The 17,794-nt window shown below is 40.9% G+C and overlaps 1 protein-coding gene and 2 non-coding genes across 5 annotated transcripts in view; 1 reads left to right on the forward strand and 2 right to left on the reverse strand.

Moving 5' to 3' along the window:
• Positions 1 to 17,794, reverse strand: part of SCAND3 (SCAN domain containing 3) — a 46,310-nt gene that overhangs the window by 10,644 nt on the left and 17,872 nt on the right. The window contains exons 2-5 of one of the 3 annotated variants that reach the window (XM_063605226.1): positions 12,211 to 12,246; positions 7,376 to 8,539; positions 5,972 to 6,135; positions 4,314 to 5,612 (exon numbers count right to left, since the gene is read on the reverse strand). In XM_063605226.1, coding sequence (XP_063461296.1) covers positions 4,314 to 4,733 — 420 coding nt within the window. In that variant the 5' untranslated portion in view covers positions 4,734 to 5,612; positions 5,972 to 6,135; positions 7,376 to 8,539; positions 12,211 to 12,246. Of the gene's footprint in view, positions 1 to 4,313; positions 6,163 to 7,375; positions 8,540 to 12,210; positions 12,247 to 17,794 lie in introns of those variants that run through there. The other 2 variants (XM_063605225.1, XM_063605224.1) reach the window with 2 other exon arrangements.
• On the forward strand, positions 7,395 to 7,466 carry TRNAQ-UUG (transfer RNA glutamine (anticodon UUG)). Its single transcript has one exon. It is a non-coding gene; the product is annotated as a tRNA-Gln (tRNA).
• Positions 15,338 to 15,419, reverse strand: TRNAS-GCU (transfer RNA serine (anticodon GCU)). Its single transcript has one exon. It is a non-coding gene; the product is annotated as a tRNA-Ser (tRNA).

Consider the following 17,794-nt stretch of genomic DNA (forward strand, 5'->3'; position numbering starts at 1 on the left):
CACTAAGAGATATTTATAACTCTGACCACATTAAAAAAACTATCAAACATGATCAGCGTATAACCTGAACAATACCCAAGGAACTGACCAAACACCAAGTCCTACCAGAAGCTACATTTTTCAACAAAGCTAGAAGGGGAAATTTTAAAGCAAGCTTGTCCACCCTGCAGCCTGCAGGCCACTTGCAGCCCAGGACAGTTCTGAATGTGGCCCAACACAATCTTGTAAACTTTCTTAAAACATTGTAAGATTGTTTTGTGATTTTTTTTTAAGCTCATCAGCAATCGTTAGTGTTAGTGTATTTTAGTGTGGCCCAAGACAATTATTCTTCCAATATGGCCCAGGGAAGCCAAAAGATTGGATACCCCTATTCTAAAGTAACAGGCATATCTTAAGGGGGAAAAAAACTACAGTATTTGTTATTTAAAGCAAAGAGAAAAGGGTGTGCTGACTAGACGTGAGAAACTGCTTATATAGGCATTTGTGCTGCAACATAACATATGAATGTATTAAAAAAACATGCTTTCTGCAAAACTGCAGAAAAGTGACAGGATTTATGGAGAAAATACGGTTAAAGGGTGGACTATTTTAACACCTACACAACTTTGTCACTAGAGCATTATTAAAACTATAACAACTCCCGGCTGGCGCACGGTGGCTCACGCCTGTACTCCCAGCACTTTGGGAGGCTGACGCGGGCGGATCATGAGATCAAGAGATCGAGACCATCCTGGCCAACATGGTGAAGCCACGTCTCTACTAAAAATACAAAAATTAGCTGGGCGTGGTGGCGCTTGCCTGTAAATCCCAGCTACTTAGGAGGCTGAGGCAGGAGAATCGCTTGTACCAGGGAGGCAGAGGTTGCAGTGAGCCAAGATCCCGCCACTGCACTCCTGCCTGGGGACAGAGTGAGACTCCGTCTCAAAAAATAAAAATAAAAATAAAATAAAATAAAATAAAATAAAAAACACTATAACAACTCTAGTAAAAATATAAGACATTAATAAATCTTACTTTAAGTATAGGATTTTACCTTAGAAAGGTGATGTTATCTTGTTAGAAACAAGTGTGAGGAAAGGGCGAGGCAAGGGTGGAAGGATATAATCATCAAAAATTCAAAGGTGGGTCTGGCACGGTGGCTCACGCCTGTATTCCCAACACTTTGGGAGGCCGAGGTGGGCGGATCACGAGGTCAGGAGACTGAGACCATCCTGGTTAACACGGTGAAACCTTGTATCTACTAAAAATTAGCCGGGCGTGGTGGCGGGCGCCTGTAGTCCCAGCTACGCGGGAGGCTGAGGCAGGAGAATGACTGAACCCCGGAGGCAGAGCTTGCAGTGAGCCGAGATCGTGCCACTACACTGCAGCCCAGGGGACAGAGCGAGACTCTGTCTCAAAACAAACAAACAAACAAACAACAACAACAACAACAATTCAAAGGTGGAAAGATATAATCATCAAAAGTCCAAGTGAAGACGCTTGAACATTTGATGTTATATTCTTCCACCCTTGGATATAGTGATACTACAAGAAACATGATGTGGGTTCCCATTTATCATCTTGTTTTTATTTATTTGACACTGGCTTATAAAAAGATACCCAGTGTTTGCTGTTTTAACACTTTCCTTCTTTCATAAAGAAGCTGTTTATATGGGTCCAATTAGGGCTTTATGTCATGAAGTGAAATCATGCTGCGTTCTGCATTGTAGTCATTATCTTTTATCTACTCCAACTGCTTCTCTATCATACTTGAAGCAGAAGATAACTGAGAAGTGAAAAGCTCTTGGGAGGCAGCTTGTAGCTTGCGGAACTGCATGTTCTTCTTCCTCCACACCTTCCATTTGTGCCTCAGCAACTAACTTGCAGCTCTTCTGTAGAAAGATCCTGTGTGTCAGATTGCAGCAGCTCCGCATTATCCTCACTAGCAACTTCTTCAAATCCAACCCCCTTTGCAAGAGCGATACAGCTTGGGTTGGTTTTGGGGAGATCTTCTGAAGGCTCAAAGGCTTTGGAATCATAAATTAAATCAGGGAGAATTGTATATCACACCCCGTGCAAACAGGCTTTTGTGAAATCATTCCAGGCCTCTACAATAATATCAATAAGAAGTTTAATGTTGAATCATTTACAGAATTCAAAAAATGTTAGGGCACTGTCACCCCCTGTATAGGCAATCAATATCTTGAACGTTTGCTTTAAATAATAAGCTTTAAAGATTGTAATCACACCATGATTAAGGGGCTGCAGTAAAGAAGTTGTATTGGGAGGTAAAATGAGAACTGTGATATTTGAGGAAAGCTCAGTGACTACTGGAGGGTGGCTTGGTGTATCACTGAGAATTATAAGAATTTTAAAAGACAATTTTTTTCTCTTGCAATGTTTTATTTTTTTAATCTACAAAAAAATCACCCAAAAGATCAGAAAATATCTGCCCTGTCATCCAGTCTCTCTTGCTAGACCTGTAGTAGGCACCAAGGCTAGTCTTTACAATTCATTTTAAAGCTTATAGATTGGCAGAATGATAATCACAGGCTTTAGCTTTAAAATTCCACTGGCATTTGCACCCAGCATCACCATCAGTTGATCCTTTGTAGCCTTAAACCCCACAGTGTGTTTCTAGAGTACTTCCAGTCCTGCTTACTCCATTCTGGATCAATGCATCCAAATTCTCCACATATCCCCTTGAGGGCATCTGCTTCCAGTAGAGACTGGTTTCATAAAAAGTAAAAATCTGAGCCAGGGGATGGCCTTCCTTATCAATCTAATTTCTTAATGAGGGGAAAATGTCTTTGCACCTTCTTCATCTGCACTTACAGCCTCGTCTGCACAGACAGTTTAACACTGTGGAAAGTACAGTAGTTCTTGAAGATACTAAACCAGGCACTACTTCCACTAAATGAAGGCACTTCTGCGGGACTTCCATCTTTTTTTCTTAATGTCTCCATACATTGTGAAGATATTTTCTTTAACTCTGAGAAAGACTGCATTGGATTGCTTCCTTGTTTGGTATTCAATCCACACACTTAACAAATGCTCCATTTCCTCCATTTCCTTATTCCTTGTTCCAACAGATTTCATAACACTGGCAGTTGTTCCAGCTAGATAATTTTATTTTTCCCATCATTGTCTCTAATTGTACATACATTTACTCCTTTATGCCAGTTGCATGACCAATCTCACAGTTTCTTTTCTTTCAAAACACTGTATAGTTTCAAACTTGTCTTCAATTGTTAAAGCTTTTCTTCTTTTATACTCACTAGCAGAAATTTTATCACAAGCACACTTCTATGGCACTTGCAAAACCCTCTGCTTGCTCCTTTTCTGGAATACAAAAAACTTTAGCAAAAAATACACAAAGATGGGAGGGAACAATGTAAATAAGTGCTTCCAAGACAGCCAGAGGAAGGATGTGGGGGCAAATGGGAATTATGTACAGTACTGTATGTATTCAGGACTTGCTGTGCTCAGCTAAATCAGATACTCTGAATTCAGCTACTCCCACCTGGTGGCCCCAAACATCAACTTGCTGGGAAAACTGATACATGAACTTACACAATTTCAGCATTATACTGACTCATTTCCGGCATACTGACCTCATTTTTAAAGATTTTGCATTCCAGAAACATGTGTTTTTAACAGATCAGACTGTATACATAAAGGGTTCACATTCTGAAAGAGTTCAGATCAATGTATGAATAGTATCACTAAAAAATATAAGAATGTCTGGCAATATCCATAATGTTCTAAAATTACTGTCAAAGAAGGCAAATATACTCCTTTAGAAACAACTCCACTGTAATGGCAAAAAGCTTTTAAAATTCTTCTAAAAATAATTTTGAGCTCAAAACATTTTACATACCAACTCTAGATACTGAAAAGAACCAAGGAAATCATGCAATTAGTATTTTCATTGTACAGATGAAGACATTAATGTCCCAGAGAAGGTGTAATATGCCCAAGGTTACACAGCTAATTAGTAACAGAGCCTAGATAGCTTCAAAAGACAGTAATTTTTTTAAAAAAAATTTACTATTGTATATTTCTTTAATCTCATAGTCACTACATAAAATATATTTTCTACATGTAAAAAATAGATCAAGCTTTTCCATTTGGTTAAATCATTTAATTATTTGTATCATACACAAAAACTGTTATCTCATATGCACGCATCTATTCATCTACACCAGTGATCAAATAAGAAATAATGCCCCAAACCAGGGTTTCCAACCACCAGCGCGAAATTACTCCCATTACTCCATTCTGGATCCATGCACCCAAATTCTCCACAGAAGATGGCACCTCCAATTTCTCACCTGCTGTCTAGGTTCATCAAGCTCCCTCTCCAAATCTTCCAGCAAAGTCACCACCTCTTCTCCACTCTCAGGATTATGCTCCCGCACCCAAGACTGGAGCTCCTCAGGCAGGATGGTCAGGAACTGCTCCAGCACCAACAATTCCAGGATCTGCTCCTTGGTATGTATCTCTGGGTTCAGCCACTGACGGCAAAGTTCCCGCAGTTGACTCAGAGCCTCCCTGGGCCCAGGTGTCTCCTGATAGCAGAACTGCCTGAAGCGCTGACGAGAGAGTTCCCTGGTATAAGACAAATTCCTACGTAGGGCTGATTCCTGATCCCAAGTGTGGTCTTCTTCTTTAACCTTTACTTTGATAATGTCCCCTTGTTCTTCTGGAGCCTGGCCAGCCAAGGCTGGGAAGACCCTAGAGACTGCTTCCATCCCGAGCTTAGACAGCTCAGGCAAAGGCTCTCTCCAGTTGGGGTCTAGGCAAATGGGTGATTTTACTTGAGCTCCTTTTTTGTTCTTGGTCAGGAAAGTTTTTGATATAAGAAAACACTCAACACAGGACAACTACAGACTCAGTTTCAAAGGACTTGTTTACGTGACAACACAGGGCAGTTACTCGGGCAATTCCATTGAAAGTGAAGCCATCCTCTGAAAAGACCAGAAATAGTGAGCACAGAGCGACTCACTAAAGCTTCAGGGTCACAAATTGAGCGGCAAGATACTTGCGAGACAGAAAACCGAGGTTATGACGGATACTTTGGCCCTAAATAAAGCCTGGGTGTATGAGCCTAGGCAAGGAAACGAAGATCGGAGCAGCCTGGGCGAGGGCGGAGAGGGAGAGGGGCTCACAAGCTGCCTGGGGAAGAGGCCCGATTGTCGCCGCGCACATGCACCCTTCCCTCGGCCGCAGCTCCCACCTCTGAGGAGCTCAGACCCTGTCGAACCCAGACTAGTGGGTCGAGGGAAACACTCTACAGCTCAGGTGGAGGTTCCGCAGACACACCCGCAGCTGTGCCCGTAGGTTCCGGCCGGGCCCGGTGAGCCACGCTCACTTCCGGTCCGCTCTAGGATTCCAGGTGGTGCCGTCTTCTCACTGGTTGTGCAAACACCTACGGTACCAGTAATTCTGGGGAGGCAAGTACTCTGGAAACGACGGAGAATTAACTCCGGAATTACCTAGTTATCTGGCATCACGGTGAAAAGAGTTTCACAGTGTGAGTAGTGCTGGAGTAGATGCTGCTGGTCTGTGTTTTCCTGTCACCGTGATAAACCATCGCTGGCACTCAGACCCGTGGTGCTCACCGCAGCGACCTGAAACAAAATGGAGAGGAGCATCCCTAAGGACTACCACGTCAGCGAATCTGTAGGATCGTCCCCCGCCTTTCCTCGTTAATTTCGGGCCACTTTCACCTTTCCCTTTCACCCTAAATCAGACTTAAAAAGAAATGTAAGAGTTAGTCCATTGTTTCCATTTTACGGATTAGAAAACCAAGACCACCGAGAATGAGCCTCAGTTGTTTAGTCACGGAGCACAGAGCCGTGACTAAACAACTGTGGGAAACTGGTCCCAGAAATCTAACAAAATCTGGACGGCTGATCAGCGCCTAGCGAATCACTGGAGTGGAGTAACCAGAACATTCCTTTCAAGCAGTCACTGGGTTCCTCCATACCTCTGGTAGCGCAGAGATGCCCAAGGAATATTTGTTGAATTGCTGCCTGGTTCCCTTCTCCATTCTCTGTTTCCTTCTGCTGTGGTCCTCATGTTGATTTCTCACATTTTGGCATTTCTGAGTAGAGAGTCTTTGAATAATCAGAACATCTCTTTTAGAAATCTCTAAATAAAAAAGAAATCCTACGCTTAGAGTCCGTGAATGGTCTTGAGTAAAATTCTGTATAAAATTTTTGTCTGTGTGCCTGTGTCATCCAACTCTGAAAGGATCATTTTCCCAGTCACTTTTAACGTGCTGAACTTATCTTTTGTTTCCCCCCCTAACTATCCTTTGCAATCAGGGATTCTACTACCTTTTTCTCATTCTGCAAGGCAGTGATCTCTGCCATGCTGAGCACAGTAGGCAGTTAACATGGAGTAAGCATGACTTCTAAGTCCTTTACTGACGAACCTTACTGTTTTGTTTGTTTTGTTTTGTAGATTTGCATTTGTTAATTACTACAACAGTGATAGACACTTATAAAAAAAGTCAAATATTTAAAAAGTCAACGTGGCAAAAAGTGAAGTTTCTTCATCCTCAGTTCCATTCCTCAGAAAAATTGATGCCGAGTTTTTTGTATGTACCTCCAACCTATTTTTAAAATGTACATACAAAACTGAGTACAATATTATTATGTACAAATATAACTGAGTCACAATTATAACTCATTATAATTTGCAAAACTTAAATCATACTAGACTACAATTCACCAAGTTACTGGGCTTTTTTGGTTTGTTTTAAACTTAAATCCTCCCCCAGAAACTGCCAAGCCAACATGTGTTACATGTCTATCCCATTCTTTTTAGTGGCTGTAGAAGAGACTATTTTGATAGATATTGCTAAAAGATCTGCACCCCAGAGGGATGTTTATCGTGAGTCTCGCTAAAGTGTGTTAAGATCCTTTCCTTGCGCTGTGCTTTCCAAGGCCTTGGGAAGAGGTTGCTCTGTATGAAACATATTTTGTAAGATTTGCAAAAGTATGCTAGTATAGTGAAAATTAGTTAAGACAGCTTCCTCTCCCTACTCCAGCTTATCCTCAGATACATCATACAGGCCTTAGAGTACCCATAATTTTATGTTGATAACAGCTGTTCTTTTTCTTAAAGAGGACTTTCTAAATTGTTAAGTTTCAGACCTCACAAATCTGCCCCGGTTGATTTCTGGAAGCTAATTTATGCTCCTAACAAAAGCGCAGGAAAGAGTGAAGAGATCTCCCTGAATTTTATTTTGACAGTTACTCCTTCTTCAGCAGCAAAGCGTCAGCTTTCCTGTCAGCGTGAGTCTCACTGAAGCCTGACCTAACTCTTTCGGATCGGAACTAGAAAGTTTATTATCAAGGAGGTATTTAACCACGACTGTACATACCTACTGTACCCTTGTGGTTGGTCCCATGGTGTAATGGTTAGCACTCTGGACTTTGAATCCAGCAATCCGAGTTCGAATCTCGGTGGGACCTTTCAAAGGTGAACGTTTTACAGTTCCTGGCTTGGCCTCTGAATGTGGGAAAAACTCGTTCCTCCGCTTCCCATCGAATTCTCGTCGAAAACAACTTTGTGGTCGCGTGCACGGTATTGAACTCTCCCCTTCTATCCAAGCATGAAAGTACCAAGCTCTTTCGTCTAGAAGAACGCTTTCAAAGCGTATCCAATTCACGGGTTTGGAGACAAAGAGAAAGATGCTGCTCTTATCGACTTACGAAAAGCTCCAGCAGCAACGTGGAAACTCAATTCCTGTGATGGAGACAAACGCTTCCTCAAAATTTCCTAGGTTCGAAGCCCTCCTCGCTGCCACAACCAAGTCCTGCGTGTAAAGTGGCTGAGCCTTGGTCTCGGGCGTGTTTCTTTTGTTTGTTTGTTTTTTTCGCTGTGGACCTTGCGCCCCGGGTTACTTCTCGCCCCTTTTCCCTATCCCCCATCTTGATGAGACAATTCACCCTCATCTGCTTTCTCTAGTCCCCTGTACTTCTTAGTCTCTCCGCTCACCCCGACTGCAACGTCTGGAAATCCCTCCAAAGCCAGCAGCCCCGGAGGGCTCGGGTCCCTGGTATCCACGGCGTCGGGTCTTCCAGCCGGAGAGAAAAACTCACCTAGGACCGGACCTGGGCCTCGCCGCGCTGGGAGCTGGCATTCCCAATTCAGGACCAGACACGGTGGAGGGGCCCTACAACTTGTGTGGGAGACAAGGGAGATGGGGGTAAAAAGACCTCTGCCTTCGGCCGTTCGCCTGGCATCTCGCCTCTTCAGCTCCTAGTACCAGGGTGAAAGGAGGGGGCTCCCTGACCGAGTCCTCCCCAGACACTACCAAACACTCGGTCCGAAGCATCCGGGAAACAGTCCCTTGGAGCTGAGGGTCAAGAACAGAAAATGTAGCCGCTATCTTGCCTCCCCTGGACTGTGTGTGTAGACGAGGATTGAATTGGAGATAGAGTTGATGAAACCTGGAAGGTCTGGAAAATTCCTTATAGACACTCATTTAGCTGTTAGAATGAGGTGGGAAATGTGAGGTGGCAAGGTGAGGGAAAGGTGTGCCCTAGAGGACAGAGAGGACAAGAACTAAATTAGAAACAAGTATTTGTGTTTCGTACAAATTAATCTCTTCTATGATGTAAGAGACAACCTTTAAATCCAATTATTTATTTTCAGATTTCTTACTTTGACATTTTGATTTTCGCATACATACCAAAAAACCAAATCGAATCCTACTTTCACCAAGTCCATTAAACCATTAATAATTCATTAGCTCATATTTTGAATTACCATTGGTTACACAGAGACTCTGTAACTACGTTTACAAAATTCATGAAAGCATTATTTTGGCTCCCGTTATGTGTGCTTGATTGTACTTCATATGGTCTGCAATGGTGCTAATTGCAGAGGGAAATAACATTTTCTTGTGGTGTTGCCTTAGCTAGTGTGGCCCCACCTTCTTTCCACTTTGTTGATGTTAGCGTGATGAGATCTCACCCAAAGTGTTCTCCCTTTTCCTAATGGCCTAACAGCCTCTTCTGCCTGTTTGGGATGCTTATAAGTCCAGCCATCCTTCCGACCAACACCATAGCCTGCCTGTGTTACTGTAAGTAATCATTATGATCACATCCATCGTCAAGCATCCACTTATCCTAGCTCAAACCAGTAACTCAGACTTTATCCCAAGCCTCTAAATTAAGGTAATGGACAAGACCTGATTGGAGATGGTGCCTGCACAACGTGACCCAGAACTGAACAGAAGGCCAAGGAGCAGCTGCTAAGAGGAGGCGGAAGCAGCCACCAACACTGGGAGAGGCTGGGAGCATATGTAGATGCTCCCCCTGATGCCTTACATGTTCTGTGGGTCTACCAATTCCTTTAGGAAGCTGAGGAAATTCCCGTGGGTATTTATAAAAACTCCACCCTTGAACAAACTTTAGTTAGGTTCCTCTGAGCCCTCCTCTCAACTAGGTCCCATCCTTGGCTTGTCCAGCCCAATTTCAGCAAATAATCCAGTTGAGCCTAGTTTTAGCAAGAATCCTGCTAAGCCAATTCAGTAAGAATTCCTCACCTCAAAATCCTATCAAGTTTCTCTTTTTCCACCCTTGATATCTAATCAAGTTCCTCGTAGTCATTTTCTATCAAATGGTTGTCTTACCCTTACTATTAGCTATAGATCCCCAGCTGTCCCTGATGTATTTGGATCTGAGTTTATTTAATCTCTCTCCCCTATTGCAATTGTCTGGAATAAAGTCTTCCTTGCCTATTTAACTCCATCTGGTACATTTTTTCTTTGACAGTTTCATCAAAGATGTATAGGCATATCCTGGGAAAACTTCTTTTCCAAAGAAGATATCCAGCTAAGGATTGAGAATATGATCAGCTGCCCAGAGAAGATGTGTTCAGAATAGAGGACCAAGCAAATTAATGGTAGCTGATTTCCTGAGGAAATTAAAACAGACTTTAAAATCTGTCCATATCAAAAAATGTGTTACACCACATTAACAAAAATGAAGGATAAAAACAATGTGATTATATCCATAGATACGGAAAAAGTATTTGACAAAATTCAACACCCTTTCATCATAAAAACTCTCAAAAGATTAGTTTTATAGAGCCAGAGCAATTAGATAAGAGAAAGACATAAAAGTCATCCTAATAGGAAAGGAATTGAAATTAACTCCATTTGCTGATGACATGATCAGCAAATAGAAAATCCTAAAGATGTTACAGAAAAGTTAGAACTGATAAATTCAGTAAAGTTGCAGGATACAAAATCAACATTAAACAATCAGTAGCATTTCTATATAATGATGAACTGTCTGAAAAGGAAATTAAGAAAACAATCCCATTTACAATAGCAACAAAAACAAAATAAAATACTTGGGTATAAATTTAACAAAAGAGATGAAAGACCTGTACACTGAAAACTATAAAACTCTGATAAAATGACAAAAACACAAATAAATGGAAAATATTCCATGTTCATGAAAGAATTAATATCGTTAAAATGTCTACACTACCCAAAGCTATCTACAGATTCAATGCAATCCTTGTCAAAACTCCAATGTCATATTTTACATGAATAGAAAAAACAATTCTTAAATTTGTATGGAACCACAAAAGACCTCAAATAGACAAAAAAATCTTGAGCAAAATGAACAAAGCTGGAAGCATCACATTCACTATTTATATCTATTATAAAGTGATTGTAATAAGGCATGGTACTGGCATAGAAACAGACATACTGACCTTTGAAAGAGAATAGAAAGCCCAGAAATAAACCCATGTATTTATTGTCGATTGATTTTTGACAAAGGTGCCAAGAACACACAAAAGGACAGCTTCTTTAATAAATGGTGATGGGAAAACTGGTTATCCACATGAAGAAGAATAAAATTAGACTTCTATCTTACACCATATATAAAAATCAACTCAAAATGGATTAAAATACAAGACTGGAAGCTATAAACCTATATACCGAAAAAATTAATAAATAAGGGAAAAGCTCCATGACATTGTCTGGGCAATGATTTTTTTTTTTTTTTTTTTGACTCCAAAGCACAAGCAACAGAAACTAAAGCAGACAGATGGGATTGCATCAAACTAACAAGTTTTTGCACTGCAAAGGAAACAAAGTGAAGAGGCAAACCACAGAATGGGAAAACATTTGCAAACCTTATATCTAATAAAGGGTTAATATGCAAAATATATAATGAATTCAAACAACTAAATAGCAAGAAAACAATCAACCTGATTACAAAATAGGCAAAGGACCTGAACAGACATTTCTCAAAAGAAGATATACAAATGGCAATACATATGAAAAAAAGATGCTCAGCATCACTAAGCATGGAGGAAATGAAAATTAAAGCCACAGTATCACTTCACAACCATTAGAATGAGTTTTTTTTTTGCCGGGCGCGGTGGCTCACGCCTCTAATCCCAGCACTTCGGGAGGCTGAGGCGGGCGGATCACCTGAGGTCAGGAGTTCAAGACCAGCCTGGCCACCATGGTGAAACCCCGTCTCTATTAAAAATACAAAAATTAGCCGGGCATGGTGGTACGCACCTCTAATCCCAGCTACTCAGGAGGCTGAGGCAGGAAAATCGCTTGAAATCGGGAGGCGGAGATTGCAGTGAGCCGGGATCTCGCCATTGCACTCCAGCCTAGGGGACAAGAACGAGACTTCGTCTCAAAAAAACCAAAAACTTCTTTTTTTGGCTTTGTTTTGCTTTTTGTTTTGAGACCGAGCCTGGCTCTGTCGCCCAGGCTGGAGTGAAGTGGCAAGATTACGGCTCACTCAGCCTCAACCTCCTGGGCTCAAGTGATCCCCTTGCCTCGGCTTCCCAATTAGCTGAGACCGCAGGCATGCGCCACCATTCCCCGCTGATCTTTATTTATTTTGTAGAGATGGTGGTCTCCTTATGTTAGCCAGGCTGCTCTCAAACACTTGGGTTCGAACTCCTGGGCTCAAGCGATCCTTCCACCTCGGCCTCCCAAGGTGCTGGGATTACAGACGTGACCCACCACACCCGTAACAATCTTTCACCTTTTTGACAAAATCTTTTTTATAAAAGCCGGGTTTTATCAAAAAGATGAAAGATGGTAACAAGCGTTGACAAGGCCATGGAGAACAGACAACTTTTGTACATTGTTGGTGAAAATGTAAAGTAGTACAACCATTATGGAAAATAGTATATAGATACTTCAAAAACTAAAAATAAAATTACCTTATGATCCAGCAGTCCCACGTCTAGGAATACATCCTAAGGAATTGAAATCAATATATCAAAGAAATATCTGTACTCTCATGTTCATTGCAGTTAATAGCCAAGACATGGAATCAACCTAAGTGTCCATCATCAGATGGATATATAAAGAAAATGTGCTAGGCCAGGAACAGTGGCTCAAGCCTGTAATCCCAGCATTTTGGGAGGCCGAGGCGGGTGGATCACCTGAGATCAGTAGTTTGAGACCAGCCTGGCCAATGGGGTGAAACCCCGTTTCTACTAAAAATGCAAAAATTAATTGGGCATGATGGCACATGCTTGTAATCCCAGCTATTTGGGAGGCTGAGGCAGAAGAATCGCTTGAACCTGGGAGGTGGACGTTGCAGTGAGCTGAGATGGTGCCATTGCACTCCAGCCTGGGTGACAAGAGCAAAACTCCAAAAAAAAAAAAAAAAAAAGAGAGAAAGAAAATGTGCTATATATACAATGAAATACTATTCAGCAAAGAAATTCTGTCATTTTTCACAATGAGGATGAACCTGGAGGACATTATGCTAAGAGAAATAGCCAGACCCAAAAAGAAAAATACTTCATGATCTCACTTATATGTGGAATCTAAAAAAAAAGTTGAACTCGTAGAAATAGAGAGATTAGAATAATGGTTACCAGATGTTACAGGATGGGGTGGGAGTTGGGGAAGGAATAGAGTTGTTAGTCAAAGTGGTACAAAGTTTCAGATAGACAAGAGGAATGTTTTGAGATCTATTGCACAGTAGGGTGGCTATCGACAATAATTTAAAAAGTGAAATTAAATTAAAAAAGAAAACCTGTCCAAGTTATGAGATGTGTACCTGGGAACATCGAAGATAGAAACTGGCCAGAAGCGGTAATCCCACGCCTGCAATCCCAGCATTTTGAGAGGCTGAGAGGGTCAGGTCAAACTTAGGAGTTCGAGATCAGATTGGGCAACATGGTGAAACCCCGTCACTACCAAAAAAAAAAAAAAAAAAAAAAAAAAGCAGTCCCAGCCACTAAGGAGGCTGAGTTGGGAGGATCGCTTGAGTCTGGGAGGTGGAGGATCAGCCACTGCACTTCAGCCTCGGTGATAGAGCAAAACCCAGTCTCAAAAAAAAAAAAAAAAAAAAAAGAAGAAGAAGAAGAGGACGAGGAGGAAGAAGAAAGCAGCTTTCTTGAGGCAAACATTTACAGAAATAAAGAAAATTCTAGGCCAGGTGCAGTGGCTCACGCCTGTAATCCCAGCACTTTGGGAGGCCGAAACGGGCAGATCACCTGAGGTCAGGAATTCAGACCAGCTAGGCCAACATGGCGAGACCCCGTCTCTACTAAAAATACAAAAATTAGCTGGGCTTGGTGGCACATGCCTGTAGTCCCCACTACTCGGGAGGCTGAGGCAGGAGGATCGCATGAACCCAGGAGGTGGAGGTTGCAGTGAGCTGAGATCACACAATTGCACTCCAGCCTGGGCAACAAGAGCGAAACTCCGTCTCAAAAAAAAAAAAAGAAAGAAAAAGAAAATTCTAGATGAATGGATATAACATGTAGATACTTCAGCCATGTACAAGCCTTAAGACCAACATAGGAAACATCTGAATACTTTATTAAATCACAGATTCAAGAACATCCCATCCCCCAGTGCCCTGCCACTGAGGTTATAATGCAATAGATCATGATCGAGGCCCAGAATTCTTCATTCATAACACACACTTTGGGTCATTCTGATGTAACAGTCCAGAGGAGGGTGAGAGGAACAAGAATTTTAGTCATTACTGGTTAAGAGTGTAAACTAATAAAATCCTTTTGGAGGGCCATTTGGCAATATCTATAAATATTTTAAATGAGTATATCCTAAGACACAGCAAACTCACTTTTAAAAATTTATATTGCAGTATTACAGATATACACATTCAAAATTTTATGTATGTATATATAAAGTTATTTGTGCAGCATAGTTTATAATAGCAAAAGATACAGAAAACCCAAATTGTCCAATAGAGAACTGGTTAAATAATATATGGTAAAGTATGCATTGGGATACAATGCATCCTTAAAAAAGAATAAGCTTTCACTTTTTGTGATGATACGGAAAGCTCTCCAGGATATATTGGTTAGGGAAATGGGGCAGGATAAGGAATGATATTCATAGTATGTTGTCATTTGTGATTTTTTTGAGATAAAAATAGAAATATATATGTTATGTAATATATATTCATATGTGCTTAGTATAATCCTGGAAAGAATTAACAACAGTGGTTATAAGTAAAGAATGTAATTAGGTGGTTGGGGAATAATTATGGGTGGGTGCAAGATTTTATATAGCTTTATAATTCTGGAATCATGTGAATGCAGTGCCTATTCAAAAACTTAAATAAAATAAATAAAATAAAAAATATATATGTTTTTCTCCGAAGGCCCACGATGGAAATCACAAGTAGAAACTATTCAATATGGACATTCCTCTCTGTCTTGCTTATGGAGGCATCTTTAGACATAACTGGGAATGTCGTATGGAGTATATTTTTCAGCTTTGTCACATCTCTAAGCAGAGACAAATCCTCCTCAAAGCTAGAGACCAGCAGACAATAATGGTTAAGTATTTTGTTGCGGGAGGGCAGTTTAAAGTTAGCAAAGAGTAAAAATTTCAGTAAGGTTAAAATTAGGCTGAAAATACCTGCAAAATATAGTATCAATAACTTGTTGTACATATTTATGTGGATGATTTTTATCATTTACTTTAAGTTTATTGACAATATTTTTCTATAGCCCTCAATTAATTATTCAGTTGCTCCTTCAGAAGAGCTGGAAACTCAATGGAGAACACATATATTTCTTGCCCTTAAGAAGGTTACCATCTGGAGGGAAAAGTAAACACTACCCAAATGTTTCAACTGGCTAATTTAACTTACAAGTATGATCAATGTTGCTGAGGAAGAATTGTCCCTGAGATTTGAGAGAATCTTGTACTCAGAACTGAAAATTAGCAGAGGCCAGTTAAGATACATTTAGTAATTTACTTGGTTTCTTGGCAAATTAATCTACCAAAGATAAACGCTAACTAGGCAGCACTCAGACCCATCCTTTCAGAGGGTTAAATAAAAACCTCCAGAAACGACGAGGATGGGATTCGAACCCATGCGTGCAGAGCACAATGGATTAGCAGTCCATCGCCTTAACCACTCGGCCACCTCGTCACATGCTAAGCGTGGCAAAGTTATTTTCTTCCTCCGCACAGTTAGTCCTGTAATAATATATTTTTAATCGCTCTTTTTCTGGCTTAATCCTGATTCAGTCCTTACAACCACACCCAGAATCGGGTATTTTTAGGTACATTTCGCAGCAACCACAAGAGTGATAAATGACACCTAGAGTGGTTCAGTTACTTGGCACATATCAAACGAACAGATAAAAACAGTACGCCTAGGTATTAAACACGTAGATCCTTGCTGAACACCGGAATGCATGGACATAGGATTTGAACCCTGGTTTGCTGACCTGGCTCCAGCTAGCTCCTCTGTGTTCTCCCTTTGGAGGGACCGGATTATTCCTTCTCCTGATGAGAACATCTCCAGAGATTCCTGTTTTCTGGGAGGTGCCAGAAATTAGCAAACAAACTACAACGAACAATAAACCGGCTCTGTGATTCCTTATACATTTTTGCTTCTGAAATATGCCGGACAGCAAAGAGACGCTTTCATTTCTCTCTAGTTCTTTATCTGGGGTTTGGAATTACTGCATTGCTGCGATATGCAGCAATGGGTCAAAACGGGGTTGGAAAAAAGGTAGAAAGACTCCCCGATGTGAGCATTTTCGTTCTAGAGTAGTTTGGAATGTTACTGCGTAAGATGATTTAGCCTGGCTGCCACCAACACTTACGGGGTCGGGTGGGGCAATGCTTCCTAGAGCAGGAGCCAGCTAGCTTGGGTCGGGGTTCTGTCCCACTCACCGTGTGACCTGGGCGGGCCACTTAACCAACTCCATCCCATAATTTTTATCTATCCAGGAAGAAGTGGACTTTGGCAATTTCAAATAAACCCAGCACCAAGGAACCCATCTACTCACTAGAGCTTCTCGGCTTTTCTATATTTGGTGGAAAATATTGGAGAGATTATTTCTTGCCCAAATGCTGGGGTGTTTTTGTTTTTGTTTTGTATTGTTTTTCCTTCCTTTGAAATCTTTACTTCTCTTTAGGCAGAAGGGACTGTCTTCTCTCCCCATCATGTTCCTTTACCAAATTTCATATATCCATCCTCACCATACAACTACCCAGCATGGAAAACTGACCTGGGTTAGAGGACTAAAGATTTGTTTATTTAATGATTCAAACAATTGTAGTTATTTATTTGAATGAGGACAGTTGTTATGATTTTCCGGTCCGAGGTGGGTGTATCACTTGAGGTCAGGAGTTCGAGACCAGCCTGGCCAACATTGTGAAACCCTGTTTCTACTAAAAATACAAAAAAAATAAAATAAAATAAAATTAGCTGAGTGCGGCGGCACGCACTTGTAATCCCAGCTACTCATGAGACTGAGGCACGAAAATCGCTTGAACTCAGGAAGTGGGAGTTGCAGTGAGCTGAGATCACACCATTGCACTCCAGCCTGGGTGACAGAGTGAGACTCTGTCTCAAAAAAAAAAAAAAAAAAAGAAAAGAAAAAAGAAAAAAAGTAATTATAGCAAGGTTGCAAGACACAAGGTTACTACATAAAAGTCAATTCCTTTTCTACATACTAGCAATACTCATTTGGAATTTGAAATTAAGAAAGCAACACTATTTATATTAGCACCAAAAAAAGAAAAGAAGAAAGAAACAGAAGAGAAAACAAAAAAGAAAAAGGATACTGAGATATAAATCTAACCAGTTATGTACAAGATCTATGTGAGGAAAGCTACAAAACTCTGACTGAAGCAATCAAAGAGAATCCAAATAAATGGAGAGATATTCCATGTTCATGGATAGAAAAACTCAATATTGTCAAGACATCAGTTCTTTCTATTTGGTCTATAGATTCAACACAATCCTAATGAAAACCCCAGTGAGATACTTAGTTGTAGAAAAAACAAACAAACTCGAAATTTATATGGAAAGGCAAAAGATTCAGAATAGCCAACAACATGCAAAAGAACTATGCTGAAAAACTAACATTACCCAATGTCAAAGTTATAGTAATCAGGGCAGTGTGGTGGTGGTGTGATATGGTTTGGGTGTGTCCCTGCTCAGATCTCGTCTTGAATTTCCATGTGTTTTGAAAGGGAGCTTGTGGGAGGTAATTGAATCATGGGGCAGGTCTTCTCCATGGTGTTCTCATGATAGTGAATAAGTCTCATGAGATATGATGGTTTTAAAAAGTGGAGTTTCCCTGCACAAACTCTTCTCTTGTCTGCCACCATGTGAGACATGTCTTTCACCTTCTGCCATGATTGTGAGGCCTCCCCAGCTACATGGAACTGTAAGTCCAGTAAACCTCTTTCTTTTGTAAATTGCCCAGTCTTGGGTGTGTCTTTAACAGCAGTGTGAAAATAGACTAATACAGTTGTCAAAATAATAGAAAAATAAATCAATGGGAA

Source organism: Pan paniscus, chromosome 5 (genome assembly GCF_029289425.2).
Source record: "Pan paniscus chromosome 5, NHGRI_mPanPan1-v2.0_pri, whole genome shotgun sequence".
NCBI lineage: Eukaryota > Metazoa > Chordata > Mammalia > Primates > Hominidae > Pan > Pan paniscus.